This window comes from Bos javanicus, chromosome 8, assembly GCF_032452875.1.
Source record: "Bos javanicus breed banteng chromosome 8, ARS-OSU_banteng_1.0, whole genome shotgun sequence".
In the NCBI taxonomy this organism is placed as follows: Eukaryota; Metazoa; Chordata; class Mammalia; order Artiodactyla; family Bovidae; genus Bos; species Bos javanicus.
In genome coordinates, this window is record NC_083875.1 from 86,766,270 (window position 1) to 86,785,643 (window position 19,374).

Below are 19,374 nucleotides of genomic sequence, written 5' to 3' on the forward strand. Positions count from 1 at the left end.
ATTCACAGAAATAGAGTCGTAGATGTAAAAAGCAAATGTTTGGTTACCAGGAAGGAAGGGGGCAGGAAGGATAAATTGGGAGAATGGGATTGATATACACACACTACTATATGTAAAATAGATAACTAATAAGGACCCACTGTACAGCACGGGGAATTCCACTCAATATTCTGTAATGACCTATGTGAGGAAAGAATCTAAAAAAAAAATGGATACATATAGATGTATAACTGATTCACTTTGCTGTCAAGCAGAAACTAACATAACATCGTAAGTCAACTACGGTCCAAGAAAAATTATAAAGCAAATGAATAAACAGGGTGTGTGGATCTACTTGCTGTTGGTGGTGCCTTGTGTGTGGAGGCTCCTTGATAATAATTTTCCCCTTTCGTATCTTATGCAGTAAATATATAGGTTAGTTTCCTCACATTGACCCCCTCGCAGTCCTACTGTGGTCACTGTGACCTTGCACAGAGTCAGGATATTTGGAGGAGAGGGCCCTTTTTGGCTAGGTAGGGATGTATCTCCATGGCGACCAAGATCTGGGCTCTGGAAATTTGTGTACCATGCTGGGCCTTAGGATAGATTTCTTAGGAAGAAAGGTAGTTTTTGGTGGTTAGATTCTGAAGTCATTTTTCACAAGTGTGATTGAGCTCACAATCTAGTATTATAGAGACTCAGATCCATCACAGGGGTCCTGCCCTCACAGCTCTTGCCCAAAAAGGGACTTGCCCCACTCTTGCTTTATTCTCCCCTGGCCTCCTCCTCACACCCTCAATGATGGAAGGAACTGGCTTGGCAATGCCAGACTTATTAATCCACACACTTTTTTTTTTGTTTAAAGAGCTTCAGGGAGCATTACTCCTTGGCCACATTTGGCTTAAATCATATATAAAAAGTAATAATAGTTGAATGGACTGTATGAGCTATTTCTTTAATCCAGTTACCGTTTATGATGCCCATGCATCTGTAAAACTGCAGGCAGGTGAAAATGGCTAGCGGGCAGTCTGTCACTGAGCGAAACAGAATCTAAGAATTAGTTACAAGCTTAAAAAGCATTTGAGTTCAGATGTACTGGGCCAGGATTGAGCACTTAACATATAATTGGTGGTTGGTATTCAGAGAGGGAGATCCCAGAGCCGATATAGAAGGAAAAACAATACAAAAGGCGTGATTTGCAGCTGAAACGTTTTCCTGAAATTTCTGTATGCCAAAGTACTGTCATCGTTAGGACTGAAGCTGGCCTTAGGACTCTGGTAATAGTATTTAACAGGAGTTTTATATTCTTTACCATATTAGATACACTATTTATTATTATTGTACTTACAAAAGTGTTCATTTGGCCTAGAAACCATTTGCTCTTTTGTTCCAAGGCTGTATTTTAAATGCATATGTAACTGGTTTTGTAAAATCAGTACTTTGGAATGTGTGTGGGCAGAGGATCATTTCTGAGAGCCTGAGCTGGTGGTGCTCCTCTTGTTCGTCTTGCGTCCTCCAAAAATAGACCCGCTTGCTTGTGTCTCCTGCCTAGGAGAAGGGTGCTCATCATCCTGGCTGAAACCAGAAGGGGAATTCCTGACTCTCTGCACTTGAAGCTGTGTTGCAATTAGAGGTGATCTCAAGGGCGTTCTAAATCACAGGGCAGGAGTTGATGCCTTACTCACCAGGCTGCCCCCTGCTATTTGTGACATGTTATGTTGTGGTGCTGAACTGAAACTTCCTGGTACAGAGAAAACAAAGCCATCAGCAGAGTTCACCCTGTTGGCATGGAGACCATGCCTGATATCTGTTTCTTGGGTGCCTGATCCACCTAGGATGCAGGGATTGATTAGCGTATGTGTTGGGTGCATTTCTGGTTTATTCTGGGACTCTTGGTGCATGTGTGAGTGTGTGTGAGCATGTGTGTGATTGTTTCCTGGAGTTTATGGAGAGTGAGGGTCTCCAAGGCTGATGGGTAAACTTGAAAACAGCACTCTACTTGCAGTAGCTTAGGTCTGTGGCTGGGAACTTCAGGCCAAGCTCAATCTGTGAGTCTGGGCCCCTGCACCTCCCCTCTGAGTGGCCCCCGGCTGGTCATGGAAATCTGGGGCTCCCCTAGACGGTAAGCAGAGAGTGTCCAATGTTGCACCACTTCCTTGGACAAATTTAATGTGAGTTTCTGGGCTCTGAGCCCTGGCCACTCTCCAGGTGAAGGCTGATCATTGAGCTCCCTTGATCCTCCTGCAGCCAGAATTTTCTGAGCCCATTGGGCTGCCCAGGATCTGAACAAACTGAACATTGTTGGGAGAAAGCCCAAACGTACAGATGAGAGATTTCAAAGTGAACAAGTCCTATGCAGAATGGATTGGGTAGCATAGGACCTCATATACACATATGAGAGCCCTCTGTGTGGGAGGGCAGGGATGCAGCCTGCTTCTCAGAGTGGTGAGGCCAGTGTGGGCCTCCAAGCCTTTGTCTCTGCTTCTCCTTCTCCTTCTCAGTGTACCCTCTCACTGTTTCAGGATAACTGCTGCGACCTGCCCCTCAGCTGGGATGGAGTCATGGTAACCGGTGGCCAGTGCCTGGCTGGACTGTCCGTTGTTGTCCCTACTGAAGGTGACAGACAGGCAGTCGCCCTTTCTCAGCCCACTGGGTTTGAACACCAAACTGCACTGGCCTTGTTCTTGTGTGCTTGTCTAACGTGTGTCCCAGGTGTGTGCATCTGTGTGTGCGTTTCTGTCTGTATGAACCCCCCAGAACCCCGCCACTGAGAAGTCAGCAGCTTGTGTGTACTCCCAGTTGCCTGTTTTTGTGTGTGCTTCTCTCTCTGAGTCTGCCCGTGTCATCTGGTTTTCTGGGTCTAGCTCTGTCTTCTTGTGCCCGACCATCTGTGTGTGTGTGTGTGTAGGGTGGGTGTGTGTGTGGGTGTGTGTGTGTGTGTGTGTGTGTGTGTGTGTGCATCTGTGTCCCTGTCCCTTTAAGAGGATGTGCTACGTGTGTTGTTCAGCCGCTCAGTGTGTCTGACTCTTTGCGACCCCATGGACTATAGCAACCCAGTGTGACCCTGTTTGTCCAAAGGCCTCCCTCCTTCTCTCTCTTACTTTTCTTCTTCAAACCCACTATAGTCGTTTCCAAGGACTGTCATTACAAAGTACCACAAACTGAGTTCCATAAACAACAGAAATTTGTCCTCGTGGTTGTGGAGGCCAGAAGTCCAAAGTCAAGGTTTTGGCAGGGTTCGTGCCTTTGGGAGGCTCTGTGGGAGAAGCCATCCACATCTCTCTGAGCTTCTGTTTTGCTGGCAGTCCATGCAGTTCCTGGGCGTGGGGCCACATCATTCCAGTATCTGCCTGTTTTCATGTGATCTTTTCTGTGTCTGTATTCAAATCTCCCCCTCTAAAGAATACTAGACATTTGATTAAGGCCCATCCCTATGTCCTCATCTTAATTTGATTATTTCTGCAATGACTCAATTTCCAAGTAAGGTCACATTCACAGTTTGCCACTATCTCACTGGAGGAACACAGTTCACCCCACAATACCCTCTTCTCCTCCAAAGACTCTTACATACTTTTCTCCATTTCTCAGGTCCTTTAAATTTCATTTCCCCATTTTTCTCATTGTCTCTGATTCTCATTCTTTCTAGTCTTACACCCTCCTCTGACCCTGGTAAGCTCCTCCTCCCACCCTTTCTGCAACTGGTTCCATGTAGACCACTAGACAACTCAATGGGAGCGTCTAAGTGGGAGTGGCCCCTGCCACTGCCCCTGACTGATTTATTGGCCTATAAATACTTCCTTCTGGGAAAAGCAGCTTTATATCCTCCATGCAGCTCTCAGGGTCCCCTCGTCACCTGCCCTTCCAGGCAGGTTGTTTTATTTCCCACCAGTCAAAGCCCTGTGACCTTGTAACCCTGGTACACATGGCTTTCCTTATCTCCTCCCCAGGCCAGCCAGTGTGACCTGGTAAACAGGCAGATCCTCAGACACTTTAGTCATTTAACCACATTGGTGACTACGTGGATGGTCAGTTGGGGTAAAAAAATCATTCATCACTGATCTGACTGTGAGGTCAGGAGTGGTGTCCTCTGGAAATGAGTTCTCCTGTTACCTCTGCCTTTAGTGTGTTTTCATGCTTGGTTTGAGCTCACTGTGCAGAGTTTAGGGGTGAGCAGAGAGCTGACCTGGGCACCAGGGAGATGGAATTCATTAGCATCAGTTGTTGAAGTGACCTGCTGTGAGGAAGGGGAAACCCTTTTGGATAATCAAAAGGGAAGACTTCTCCTCTTTTAATGCTGAGGAGGACTGGCCAGATCCAACTTAGCTGGATTCTCAGTCACAGGTGCTAGCTCCTCCCAGCCTGTTCAGTGGCAGCTGGAGAGGTTTGGAGCAGCTCTTGAGGAAGCCCTTGTGAACTAGAGGAGGGCTTAGCAATAGCCAGGACAAATACCATATTTCACACATAAAGGAAATGAAACCGAGAGATGAAGTGGCTGGCTGGGAGTTAACCACCAAGAGAAAAAGTAGTATTGTGCTTAGTCTTCTGAGAACTTTCATTCTGTTTTCATTTTGGCCTCCAGTGAATGAATGATGGTTGTAACGGTGGACCAAATTTATTTGGCCACCCTCCCACTTACATTACATACGAGTGCTCAATAAAATATTCATCGAAGATGTAAATGATTAGATGAACTTGCAAGAGAGTTGGAGAAACGCCCAGGAGCCAGGATTAGGAAGGAAACAGAACTGTGACAGTTCTGGGCTGCTGAGGAAGGAACCGCTGAGGTGTTCCATTCTGTTTGCAGCCTTAGGGAATGGCCCAGTTTTCATGGGAAAAGGTTTATGTGAGATAAAGAGTTGGATTCTGCAGATGTCATGCTATTTATGACGTGAGCTCTCCAACAGTGAGAGGCAGTGTCACCCTGTGGCCGTGGGCAGATGTGGATGCATCCATGGACTCTGGAGTAGAGGGGTACCAATAAGACAAGGACACCTTAGCAAAAGCTGGTACGGGCAAAAGACAACTGCAGACACATCAAATCCTTTCATGCTTTGATGCTGAAAGAGCTTACACTAGAGCAAATATGCAGAAGTAGAAAATCCTGATTTTGAGATTACATGAAATAACTAAATATGCTAAAGTTACTGATTTCACTGGAATTGGATGGATTACATTTCCTTCAAACAGGAAAAGTAAGGGGTTGAGACAAAAATCAAGTTTGGTTTTAGGAAATGAAGGAATTTACATTCCTTATATCTTAATATGGGCTTCCTTGGTGGCTCAGATGATAAAGAATCTGCTGTAATGTGGGAGACCCAGGTTCAATCCCTGGGTTGGGAAGATCCCCTAGAGAAAGGAATGGCTACCCACTCCAGTATTCTTGCCTGGAGAATTCCATGGACAGTGGAGGAGATTTTCATTTATTAGCCCAGGAAGGTGAGGAGAGGGCTTGCCTCAAGCCTGGCTCCAGATGGGACAAACAGGAGGCTTTCCCATGAGAAATCAGACTTGGACCTGCACCTCAGGAAACTAAATTTACATTACCAGAATGTTGTGGAAGGATCAAGAGCCCAAGAATTAACATAAAAACTTGGCACTGCCTATTTCAGGAACCCAGTCCTCAAGGGATTCCCACAGAAAAACCAGCCCTGCAGTGAAAAATTACAAAGTACACTCAGAGAGGCCCAGGATGAGTGATGAGTTAGTAAACAATGAAGCTGAAAGGATTAAAGGTAAAGGAAGAAAAAGCAGTGGTGGGTTTGAAATGGAACCAAAGAGACCTTCTGGAAATGAAAAGTGTAGTAGATAAAATAAGAAATTTGATGGATAGTAGTAGATGGCACAGAGCTAACGATTATAAAAAGATAGGGAATGTAGAAGTAGAAAAGCAGGGAAGGCTCTTATAAGGAAGTTCAGCATATATCTAGAAGGAGATTTCAAAGGAGAAATAAAGGGGGAAGGGAGAAACAGTATTTCATGACATACTGATGGAGGATTTTACATAATTCATGGAAGGCATGAATCTTCAGATGTTGGGTATAGCACTGAGGCCTGTTGAGGCTAAAATAAAAATAAGTTCATAGCTAGTGATACCTTGGAATGGCAAAGACAAGGGAAATAGGAAAAGCAGCCAAAGAGGGGAGAGGTCGGATTATCCACAAAGGCATGGTAAGACTTGTAACAAAACCACAAAAGACAGAGGATAGTGGTGTAATCGTCAGTCTAGAATTCTGTACCCAGCTATACTGGCATTCAAGTGTGAAAGCAACAGGTAATTTTGGACCATGACCAAGAGTGTTTACAACCTTTTTTTTACACAAAGAGCAAATGTGAATCAGGAAGAGCTCAGTTGAACCTGGGGGAAAGGAATGAGATGCAGGCAGTGTTGGCAAGGGAAGAACTTGTTAACCAAGTTGGCAAATCTAAATAAATTTTGTTATTGAAAATCATCTGTAATAAGGACCACTGCTGCTGCTAAGTCGCTTCAGTCATGTCCGACTCTGTGCGACCCCATGGACTGCAGCCTACCAGGCTTCTCTGTCCATGGGATTCTCCAGGCAAGAACACTGGAGTGGGTTGCCATTTCCTTCTCCAATGCATGAAAATGAAAAGTGAAAGTGAAGTCGATTCAGTCATGTCCGACTCTGTGCGACCCCATGGACTGCAGCCTGCCAGGCTCCTCCATCCATGGGATTTCCCAGGCAACAGTACTGGAGTGGGATGCCATTGCCTTCTCCAATAAGGACCACTAGGAGCTTACAAATGGAGTGTAACTAAACATTGGGAAGCAATAATTCAAAGCTCTGGTGGTTGGGGTGGTGTTTGCAGCTCACAGCATTTCAAGGTGCTTGTATTTCATTGTATTTGGGAAACTTTGCCAAATTAGGTATGCCTATAAAAAGTAATAAAGCTAACTACTTAAGTGTAACTTTTGAATAAGCAAAGGGAGAATAAAGGGAGAAAAACAGAAGAAAATAGGAAGGAAGAATTAAAAAGCAAAATTAACACTTTAAAAATAAGATCTTTCAGTTAACAATCTCATAGGTTAACACGTATAGACTTTTAAATTAGCATGTTAAATTATATGTTATTTACAAAATTCATGTCTAGTGCATGCCCAGTTGCTTCCGTAGTGTCTGACTTTTTGCAATCCTGTGGACTGTAGCCCGCCAGACTCCTTTGTCCATGGGATTCTCCAGGCAAGAAGACTGGGGTGGGTTGGCATGCCTTCCTCCACGGGATCTTCCCGACTCAGGGATCCAACCAGCATCTCCTGCATTGCAGGTGGATTCTTTACCCATTGAGCCATCTGGGAAGCCCTCATGTCTAGTGTATAATCATAAAAATCATTAAAAGTTAAAAATACAGAGTAGAACTACATTAACCAAAAATACTCTGAGGTAACTATATTAACATCCGACAAAATGGTTTTTTAGACACAAAAGCCTTAAATAGTGATATAAAGACTAGATGATGTAATAAATTTGAAGTTTATTGCACCCAGGAACATAGGTTCCAATATACAAACTCAACCTCACAGAATTAATAATGTCTATTTGACATATACAGTATCAGTTAGCATGTATCTCATTGAAACTAAAGGTTTCCTGATGACCTAGCAAGTAAAGAATCTGCCTGCAATGCAGGAAATGCAGGAGACACAAGTTGGATCCCTGGATTAGGCAGATTCCCTGGAGAAGGAAATAACAACACACTCCCGTATTCTTGCCTGGGAAGTCCAATAGACAGAGACTGCTGGGCTACAGTCCTTAGGGTCACAAAGAGTCAAACATGACAGACCACACACAAATGCATGATCACACACTGATTGAAACTAAGCATTTTTAAAAATTTGAGCAACAAACTGACAAGTTTAATCTTTTGGGCACATATAAGCCCCTGCACTGAACAATTAGAGAAAATACATTCTTGCCAATCAATGTGGAGCATTTCAGGAACTGACTGTACTAGACTGTAAAGCAAATCACAGTGGTATCAAAGAATTATCATCACACGACTATGTTTTGTGACAGCAGTATCATTAAAGCATACCTTTAGTAACTCATAGCCAAAAATTTATAAATTATAAGAGAAGTGGAGTCTGACCGACCATATGGAGATTAAATAAATTAACTTATTTGATGGCTAACCCTTGGGAAATTTCTCACTTAATGCATACATTAGAAAAGAGAAAGATAGAAAATTTATCAACTGTAGAAGTTAAAAATATAAAGACTTGAATAGATAATTACAGTAGGAGAGGCTCAAGGGCCAGTAAACCTTCCTAAGGACTCTTGAGCTCATGAGGAATTCTTAAGGTGCAACCTAAAACAGTAGTACTATTTCATGTCCATCATATTGGCAAACATTTTAACCCACACCCCCCCGCAAAAAAACCCAAATGCTGGCAAAGTTACAGGGGAAATACTTTAACTCACTTTTAGTGGAGTACAAATGGTTTCAAGCACTTTTAAGACATAGATAAATGAAAGACTTCAAGGCCTATGGCTTATCACTAATGCATGTGGTTGGGTGCTTGCAAGGTTACTCCCATACATGTACAGAAGGAGATATACACAGGTCGTCATTATACACTGTCTGCACTGGCAAAAATGTAGAAACAAATTATTGCCCCTGAATTGGGAAAAGGATAAAGAAATTGTGGATTCTTTTACAGTAGAATATTATGAAGTAATTAAACAAATGAACTGCATCAACAGAGAAACCCCAAGCTGACTTTGAGTAAAAAAAAAATAGCAAAGAAGGTCTTTCAGGGGAAATTCTATAAATATAAAATATAAATATGCATTGGAATAGTACATACTCATTCTCTGGAGAAATAAGGGAAGGGTGTGCTTTAGTTACAATTCAGAATGTCTTATGTTTTTAATTACTGTGAGTCAACATTTAAAAAACTAAGATCATGGCATCCAGTCCTATCACTTCATGGCAAATAGATGGGGAAAATACGGAAACAGTGTCAGATTTCATTTTCTTGGGCTCCAAAATCAATGTGGATGGTGACTGCAGCCACGAAATTAAAAGACACTTGCTCCTTGGAAGAATGGCTGTGACAAGCCTAGACAGTGTATCAAAAAGGAGAGACATCACTTTAACAAAGGTCCATATAGTCAAAGCTATGATTTTTCCAGTAGTCATGTATGGATGTGGGAGTTGGACTATAAAGAAGGCTGAGCACCAAAGAATTGATGGCTTTTGAACTGTGGTGTTGGAGAAGACTCTTGAGAGTCCCTTGGACTGCAAGGAGATCAAGCCAGTCAATCCTAAAGGAAATCAGTCCTGAATATTCATTGGAAGGACTGATGCTGAAGCTGAAGCTCCAATACTTTGGCCACCTGATGTGAAGAACTGACTCATTGGAAAAGACCCTGATGCTGGGAAAAATTGAGGGCAAGAGGAGAAGGGGGCAACAGAGGATGAGGTGATTGGATGGCATCACTGACTCAATGGACATGAGTTTGAGCAAAGTCAGGGAGATAGGGATGAACAGAAAGCCTGGCGTGCTGCAGTTCATGGGTTGCAAAGAGTCAGGCATGACTTAGTGACTGAACAACAACAACAACAACAAAGTCAAATATGGTAAAATGTTTGCATAAAATCTTGATGTTGTGTACATGCATGCTAGTGTGTTAATATATGTATTTTTCTCTGCAACATTTCAGTGTTAAAAATTGTTAGCTCAGAAATCATTAATATTGAATAGGAAGCAAGAGGAGATATGAGCAGTATGAATTTTGGAAGCTAAAAGGCTGTATTATTGTTATTTGAAGAAAATGATATCTTCAAAGAAAATCCAAGACAATCAACTCAGAAACTATCATAACTAAGGTAGTTCAGTCAAGTGGCAAGGTAAAAGAAAAATACACTTGCTGCTGCTGCTGCTAAGTCGCTTCAGTCATGTCTGACCCTGTGCGACCCCATAGACGGCAGCCCACCAGGCTCCCCGTCCCTGGGATTCTCCAGGCAAGAACACTGGAGTGGGTTGCCATTGCCTTCTCCAATGCATGAAAGTGAAAAGTGAAAGTGAAGTCACTCAGTCGTGTCCGACCCTCAGCGACCCCATGAACTGCAGCCTTCCAGGCTCCTCCATCCATGGGATTTTCCAGGAAAGAGTACTGGAGTGGGGTGCCATTGCCTTCTCCGAAAATACACTTGAGGGACAGAATAATGACCTATCAGTGATGTCCATGTCCTAATCCCTGAACCTGGAAATGTGTCACCTTATTTCATAGGACAGGGACTGTGCAGATGGGACTAAGTTCAGGATTTTGATGTGGAAATGATCCTGGATGATCTGTATGGCCCAATGTAATCACAGAGGTCCTTATAAGAGAAAGACAGGAAGGTCAGAGCCACTTGTTGGAGATATGTTGATCATGGAAACAGAAGTTAGAGTGATATAAGGAAGGCACCATGAGCCAGGGCATGCAGGTGGCCTCCAAAAGCTGGGAAAGGCAAAGAAAAGACTCTCCCAGAGCCTGCAGAAGAAATACCATCCTGCCAACACCTTGATTTTTGGACTTCTGACCTGCAGAACTGTGTGACAGTGTATTTGTGTTGTGTTACACTACTAAGTTTGTGCTAATGTGTTACAGCAAAAGTAGGAAATTTGTACAATATGTAGAAATCTAATAGTTTTCCCATAATAAATGCACTTATCTCTCCATCAACATCCCAATTTTTAAGTGCAAGTTATCAGGATGATTCTAAATTGAATCTGAAAGAGAAGTAGCCTTGAAATTAAGAAATATGCCCCTCAAAGTAACATTTGTTATTCCTGATGTCAAAATGTATTTCAATCATCTTAATGTAAAAAAAAAAGATGTTGCCATAGTAGCAGGCCAAGACCAGTGGTGTTAGGGGTAAGGTTAGCAATGAATAGATGCTATTTTGATGGGAGAATACCCTTTGTAGAGGTAACTTGAAAGTGAAATGAAAGTAAAGTCGCTCAGTCGTGTCTGACTCTTCGCGACCCCATGGACTGCAGCCTACCAGGCTCCTCTGCCCAGGGGATTTTCCAGGCAAGAGGACTGGAGTTCACTTTCACTTTTCACTTTCATGCATTGGAGAAGGAAATGGCAACCCACTCCAGTGTTCTTGCCTGGAGAATCCCAGGGACGGGGGAGCCTGGTGGGCTGCCGTCTATGGGGTCGCACAGAATCAGACACGACTGAAGTGACTTAGCAGCTTAGCAGCAGCAGAGGTAACTTTCTGGCACAGAATTGACCCATGAGAAATAGAAAAGACCCGAGGACAAGAGGTTCTTGGCTGACTGCACAATGAGGGATCAGTTGGATGGATGTGTTTTAGGAAAAGCAAGGGACACGCCCCTTCAAAGTAAGGGACAGTGTAGGTAGGGAGAGAACCTTGCACCAGAATCAAGAACCAGAAGCCTTGATACAATGGGTATAAATTAGATTTTCTTCATTATTTGTCTTTCTGATTTCTTCCTGAGGGCTCAATATTATTTACCTGCCTAGGGAGGGAGCTGTGAATGTATGAAGTTGCCGTGTTATCCACCCATGCTTTTGGTCTCTGAGTTTCTCATAGAGCATAAAGGAGGCTGATTTCAGGCCTGGGTTGGGACATGGATGGTATCTGTGGAGATCCTCCCTTTTGTCCATTCCCAGCTGGACAGGCCTTTTAAATGCTGTTGTACTTGGAACTCCCCAGATGTAGGTGCTGGTCACTTAGGAGCTTTCTTTCTAGTCCCAGTGTCCCTTCCAGCAATGCTTTCAGTGTTGTTTCTGATCAGCTTTAAGTTCATTCTTGGATGGGTTTTGTTTTTCTCTTTCCTCAGCCCTTCAAAGCAGGATTCTGGGTCTAGGCTGCACACTTAGAGCTTTAGACAAATTCCCAGGCCCTTAGTGGCATGATGTGCAGGTGGATATTTTTATCAGCTTCCACGTGACCCCAATGTGAAGTCATTGTTGAACCCCATGGGTTTAGATGGTATAGAATGGAGAGTTGTCAAGAACTCCACATGTGGATTAGATCACTTCACTAGCTTCCCCTTCATTTTCTGTAAATTGAGGAAGCTGTGACTTTAGGAGTGAGTGTTCATCTGGTCAAGAGTGAAGAGAATGCATATAAATTGGGCACCTCAGGGTGGGAGAAAATCAGAGGAAGTCTTACCCTAGGTCTGAGCAAAGCTGAGGGTGATGGCTAGTACTTTTGAAAGAATGCTTCCAGGAGTGTGGCCCTCTTCCCCTTTGCCTGGCATCTCCACCTCCCCTCTACCTGCTTTTACCTGGTTTGTTCACCTGGTCTCCCATGCCCACCCCTCCTCAGGAGACATTTCCTGACCTAAGGATTACATTTTTAATGTTATGCAGCCATCATTACTTTCTAGTTCCAGACATTTTCATCACTCCCAAAGGGAGACCCTACACTCATTTAGAGTTACTCCTTAAATTCCCCTTCCCCAGCCCCTGGCAACTACTAATCTGTTTTCTGTCTTTGGATTTACCTATTATGGATATTTCATAAACAGATATAATCAAGATAAATTGATATAATTTATCAATTATAAATTGGTAAACAGAAATAATCAAGAGTGCTTTAAAGATTAAATCCACTGTGTAAGGTGCTTGATTCCAGTACAAATGGATTTCTCCAGTCCTTGTTAGCTAGAGTTGATTAAGCATCAAAAAGGGAAATACTGGCACCATCCCTGGTTAAGCCATCTGACTCGTGTACAGTAAGTCCCCTACATACAGATGAGTTCTGTTCCTAGAGCATGCCCATAAGTCCAATTCATTCATGAGTCCAAAAAAGTTAGCCTAGGTACCCAACCAATACAATCGGCTATATAATACTGTATAATACTGTACTGTAATAGGTTTATAATATTTTCTATATAAATAATACATAAAAACAAATAAGCACAAAAAATTAAGAAGACATTTTCAATCTTTCAGTATAGTACCTGGAAAAGTACAGTAGTACCAGCTACATCACCACTGTTTTTGCACTTGCTTCCAGACATCCTGGGCTTGAAATAAAGATACCATGCTACTGTACTCTGTACAGTTCTACACTAAAGTACACAAAAGTGTAACCACATGTACAGCGTGCACGCATGTGACAGTGTATGCCAGATACGTGAACCAACTTACATGATTAGACATGCGAATGCACGTTCAAATCTTTGAAAGTTTGAAACTTGGAGGTTCCAATGTAGGGGACTTACTGTAGATGGTTTCACAGTGCCCCACCCGGTGGGTGGTTGAGGGTTAACATCACATGCTCTGTGCCCACATGAAAGGCAAACCAAGAAGGAGGTCATCTTCCCTGTTCTGCATTTCTCAGAAAAGGAGCCTTCCTGGAGTAAAGACTAGGTCTAAAACCACCATCAGTTATCAATCAGGGGTGTAGGAGAAGCTGTTCACTGGAGCGGAGAAGGATTTCAGGTTTTTGTACTCCTTCAATGTGAAAAAACAAGATATTCTTGAAAAGAAGTAGACCATGAGAGTCTGTGTATAGAGTAACTGGACAGTCTCGAGCTCTCCCCAGGTTTCCTTCTATAAGTTGTACAAAAGGAACCCTCTCCTTAACTTTCTCCTCTGAGAGGTTCTCTCCCTTTCTTCTCTTTCTTGATTCATATTTTTTTTTCCACGTTGAAGAAGATCCTCCTATGTCTTTCAAGATATTTAGATGATCAATGGAGATGTCCCAAGTTGATGTATGCAAATACCCTAGAAATGGAGGAAGGTGGTGGCAGAACTGCTTTTAAGCCAGTCCTCCAAATAGATGACTCAGTCTTAGCCCTCAGAACCCTAGGCCTGCTCCTTTTAGATTTTTGCTAGTCAGCTTGGAGACACAGATCCTTACACTCCTGTGTCTGTGTCTCCCAGGAAGTCATGGAGTGTCAAAGGCCTTTGGAAAAACTGTCATCAGGGTAGAGATGAGAAGTATAATTAAACTTGTACCAGACAGAAGAGATCATGGTGACTTTAATCTAATATGTCATTTGCTATTTTAAGTTATGATTTGGTGACTATTTTACATGCCCTACTGTGCTTTTAGTGTTATGAAACCTTAATGAAGCATTTGAATCTTAAACAACTTGTAACTACTTGGGTTCTGGCCAGAACACAGTGAAACAACGTGTTTGCTATAATCTGGGCAGCCCAGATTATACCATAGCAACTGCTTCGGACGGTCAGATCAGATCTCATTTTGGTTTCAAAAATGCAGGATCTAGCGCAGGAGCCTCAGCAGGAACGCAGGTCTCCCCAAGTTGAGCCTGTATGATTAGTGAACAACCATGACATCCAGAATGTTACCTGCTTGATTTAGCCTCTTTCCAGAGTTTTGTCATTAACATTTCAGTTACCTTCTGGCTTTGTGTCATCAATAAGAATTCTCTTGTACAACTTAATTCACTGCATTAAAAAGGGGGTTGGCTAGCAGAAAATAAAGTTGAACCTAATAATGTTGTTAATAATAATCACAAATAGTAATCAGCCCTACTTAGTGACACCTCTCTACACAGATATCTACCCACTCTCCCTTGTGAAGGGAAACTATCTTCATCTTGAATTTCACAGCCTCCTGCCTCTTCAGCTTCTTCCTATCTCCTTCACCCGGCCTGTGAAACTTATCCCCGGGGTCCACTAGAAATCCTATAGTTTTTCATCCAGTTAAATCAGTAATACAGATATGTGCCATCTTTCCATCTTCTTCTTCATTAAATAAAACGAAAAAGAGACCAACCAGAAATCAAGACACAAGATTTAGAACAGTACTATCCTTTATAGTCTTTTTCAGATTGCTCTGTTGTCTTAGTTTGTCTGCAGTGATCTCATCTCCTGATGATTGATTGTCTTGTCTCTCTAGCCTTAGTGGGTTTTTTTGGTGTTATGGAATTTTAGTGTGCATGTTTATCTTAACAGAGAGTATCCCTCCAGCCCCTGACCAGCAGCACGTGCACACACACACACACACATGCACACACACACACACAGACACACGCACAAATCCCTCCCAACTGCTGTCTGTTTCACTTCCTCTTGTTCCCCATGGTTTGTGTCACTAGCTGAGAGCTCCTGACTGTGATTGAATGGGGCCCCACATTCCAGGGCAGCATTTCCAGCCCTACTTGCTCTGTATTTCGGGTACCTTTAGGCCCTGTTTTCCCTCTTGAATTCGAACCTGGGATGGTTTCTTCCTGGTTCTGCCCTGGTGCAGTGGGACAGAGCCTTCCGCAACACTCAGCCTTGTTGTTTTTGTTCTGTTCAGACCAATGATTAGCTTGTTTGTGAGGATGTCTCTGTTTTGTCACACACTTTCTTCTTCTCATTTCCTTATTGTGGCTTGTGCTTGATGGTGTGGTAGGAAAGAGGATGGACTTTCTGAGCATGAATTTGCTTAATAAATTAGTGAGGTTAGATTAGATTTAGTGCTTGCAGAGAGAATGTGATCCTCATTATTTGCAGATTCTGTATTTTCAAGTTTACTTATAACCTAAAATGTGTTTGTAACTCCCAAATCAATTCTCACAGCATTCATAGACATGCCTACAGCAGTCAAAATTTTGATTTGCTGATTCACATGTTCCCTGATGAGCTTGTACAAAACACTCTGTCTAATGCCCCAGCTCATACTGTAAACAAATGTCCTTTCCATGGTCTGTTTAGTGCCATGTATTTGCATTTTTGTGCTTTTTGTTGGTGATTGGCTATTTAAAATGCTCCCAGTAATGGTGCTGAAGTCCTGTCTGGTGCCGTAAACACAAGTGTGCCTTAGGGTGAAAGCGTGTGTGTTAGATAAGCTTCTTTCAGACCAAGTTATAGGGCTGTTGGTTGTGAGCTCAGTGTTAATGAATCAATAGTACTTATTAAATAAAGTGTCTTTAAACTGAAGCACACTAAAACAAGGTTCTTTATTGATCAGTTGGTGAGAATGCTGTGAGCCGAGGCAATCAGGAACCTCACCCTGTCTTTCTTCAGGAGCAGCCCATTCCCTATTTGCTCCTTCAGTGGTGGAGGCAACATTCTAGAATATAATTACCCCCATTAAGCCAATAAGGAGAGTGGAAGGTTTGTATGTGACAGTCAGAACCTCCCCCAAGCAGTTCCTAGAAGGCGCCCCAGGGAGCCCTTTCTCCCTGTTCTCACCGACATTTGCTCTTCTCTGATTCTTCTCCTTTGCAGGGTACTTTCTGAATTTTCTGGAGCCAGTTAACAATATCACCATAGTCCAAGGCCAGACAGCGATTCTGCACTGCAAGGTGGCCGGAAACCCGCCACCCAGTGTGCGGTGGCTGAAGAACGACGCCCCGGTGGTGCAGGAGCCGCGGCGCGTCATCATCCGCAAGACGGAATACGGTTCCCGGCTGCGGATCCAGGACCTGGACACGACGGACACCGGCTACTACCAGTGCGTGGCCACCAACGGGGTGAAGACCATCACTGCCACCGGCGTCCTGTTTGTGCGACTCGGTGAGTGGGCACGGCCCCGGGCACATTGCTTAGCAGATAGGAAGGTCCCCAGCCACTGAGCACAGATTAATTTGCAGTTTGAAACTGAACACACACAAGCAACAGAGAGGAAATCAATAAAACCCTTCCCCGAGGCCTTTCCCATTGTGCATGAGGTCCCCAGCTTAACCTGTTACCCATTTACTAGTAATAAAAGAAAATAGACGCAGATGGAGGGGTCTATAAACCTGGAGTGCAGAAAATAATGCCAGACATGTTGTGTGTCAGGAGGTCACCCCCACGGGGGAGGCCCAGGCGATCCAGACAGGCACCCACCCACCCACGGAAACCCAACCCAGCGCAGAGGATGGGTGGGGAACAGAAGGTGAGCACGATTCTGTACTCTTGTACTTATCACAGGTGGCACAAAGCAATCAACTGGCAGACAGAGATGTATCCCTTTCATCCGAGTTATGAGGAGGTCCCTACCATGCCCCAACCATTTTGTCACCAGTGAGTAAGACAGATCTTGTGAATCAAGGTTGGATGAGAAGAAAGAAAAGACAGCAAAAATTCCCAAAATATCTCTCGATGTTTCTGCATCAACAGAGAGCACCCCTTCCATCCTCAGTGGGTTTTGCCATCCCTGGCATATAATCTTGGGCAGGGGCAGAGCTGGAGGCTGAAGATGGCTCACCACAAATGAGCACCCTGGGCTGCGGTTGCCTTTACCACGGGCCAGATTGGAAAAAAAATTTATTCCAAATCATGAAGTATTAATAACTTGTCTTTTTTTTTTTTAATTTTAGGTCCAACACACAGCCCAAATCATAACTTTCAGTAAGTATCTGCTTTCTTCAAACCATTTTCTCATTCTTTGTGGGCTTCCGTTATGTAAGAATCCAGGTTATAAATTGGGCAAACATATGTCTGCTGAATTTGCTAGAGGTTGGCTAGACTTCACACAGGGATGGCAATGTGCTTGCTTTGGGCTGAAAACAGTTGTATTTTCCATGTTGAGTGTTAGGGAAAAAGCCATAAAAACACTGATAGTTGTTTTCAGAGATTATGACCTTACAGGACAACAGGAGGCAGAGTAAGTGTACAGACCATTCTGCCGGGGCTGCCAAGACCCTGATGTCCCAAGAATATTTGAAACAGGGAAGTGGATGCGTGCATGCTAAGTCACTTCAGTCATGTCCAACTCTTTGCAACCCCATGGACTATAGCCTGCCAGGCTCCTCTCTCCATGGGATTCTCCAGGCAAGGATACTGGAGTGCCCTCCATGCCCTCCTCCAGGGGATCTTCCCAACCCAGGGATCGAACCCATGTCTCTTACATCTCCTGCATTGACAAGTGGGTTCTTTACCACAAGTGCCACCTGGGAAGCCCAAACAGGGAGGTAGTTACCCTGAAATCTCAGCACCACCCATAACCGTACCACCAGCTACAGTCTATGAAATGTGTGCTCATGGAGCCTCCACCATGGGGTGGGGGTCAGGGGTTCTCAGACCCATTTCAGAGATGAGGAGACTGAGGCTCAGAACCTGGCTCACTGGTCTTCACCTAGCTGCGGGCAAGTTGTGGCTGTGAACTCAGGCCTCTCTTTTGCTGATGCAGCCTCTTTTCTCCTCTGGACATCACAGGTCCATGAGAATCACTCTTTTCAGCCCCTGTGTTTGAGGTTAGCAGTGGCTGTGGATTCCTCATTTCCTGGACAGGCCATTGCTTCATCTCCCAAAGTTCTGAGCAGTGGCACAGACACTGTGTTGGTCAGCCAAGCAGTGTCTGCTTATCTGTGTCCCCCTGCAGCCTCATAAACACTGGCCGTTGCGCTGAGGTAGGGAAATGCACCGTCTCACTTTTGTTCACTTTTTCACATAAATTAATATTGAACTTGACATGTTTAATTAACAGTGTCAGTGTGTTTTACATTTCCCTGATGGTCTTTCTCCTGCTCTCTGTCTGTGGGAATTCCTGTTGTTTCCCACCTGCACAGTGGCCGCTTTGTTAGGCTGGTGGACAGTTTCTCTAGGGGAGATTCTGGGGAGTAGGACAGGCAGGGACACAGGATGCACCTCTCATAAGAGAAAACCTGCCAGTGGCGGGTGGGTGGGGGAGGGCACAGAGGTCACATCCCTGCCACAGTGTGGACCCATTTCTCTTATCTTCCAAGATGATTCTCACATCCATTCATTTCTGCTGCTCGGAAGGAGGAAAACTGATACTGACTGCTTTGTTCTCCCTTTCTGTCACCAGTGAGGCCGTGATAGACATTTCCTAGCTTATGGTGCTTCTTTGTCAGCTGGTTCTTCATAGTCTTTGCCCGTGATCCTCACATTGTTTGTTTCTTAATTATTTTTAATAATTGTGTCTTATTTCTTGCTGGAGAGGATGTAGAGGAAAAGGAATCCTCCTACACTGCTGGTGGGAAGGTAAATTGGTACAGCCACTATGGAGAACAGTATGGAGGTTCCTTAAACAACTAAGAACAGTTACTATATCATTCTGCAGTCCCACTCCTGGGTGTATATTTAGAGAAAACCATAATTTGAAAAAGACACCTGCACCCCTATGTTCATAGCAGCACTATTTGCAATAGCAAGACATGGAAGAAGCCTAGATGCCCACTGACAGATGAGTGGATAGGAAGATGTGTAGTGTATATACAATGGGATTACTCAGCTGTAAAAATAAATGAAACAATGTCATTTGCAGCAACATGGATGAACCTAGAGATTATCATATTAAGTGAAGTAATTCTGACAAAGACAAATACCAAACGATATCACTTATACGTGAAACTTAAAAAGATGATACAAATGAACTTATTTACAAACCTTATTTACATAAATAATAGGCTTATGATTATCAAAGTGGATAATGGGGTAGAGAGAGGAGAGATAAATTAGGAGTTTCAGATTAACAGATATACACTACTATATATAA

The 19,374-nt window shown here is 43.6% G+C and overlaps 1 protein-coding gene across 3 annotated transcripts in view; it reads left to right on the forward strand.

Moving 5' to 3' along the window:
- Window positions 1-19,374, forward strand: part of ROR2 (receptor tyrosine kinase like orphan receptor 2) — a 245,874-nt gene that overhangs the window by 192,409 nt on the left and 34,091 nt on the right. For all 3 annotated transcript variants that reach the window (XR_009738161.1, XM_061426275.1, XM_061426276.1), the window contains exons 3-4: window positions 16,158-16,445; window positions 17,234-17,264. Coding sequence is in view for 2 of the 3 variants with exons in the window: in XM_061426275.1 (XP_061282259.1) it covers window positions 16,158-16,445; window positions 17,234-17,264 (319 nt within the window). In the remaining variant the exon portion in view is untranslated. The remainder of the gene's footprint in view (window positions 1-16,157; window positions 16,446-17,233; window positions 17,265-19,374) is intronic.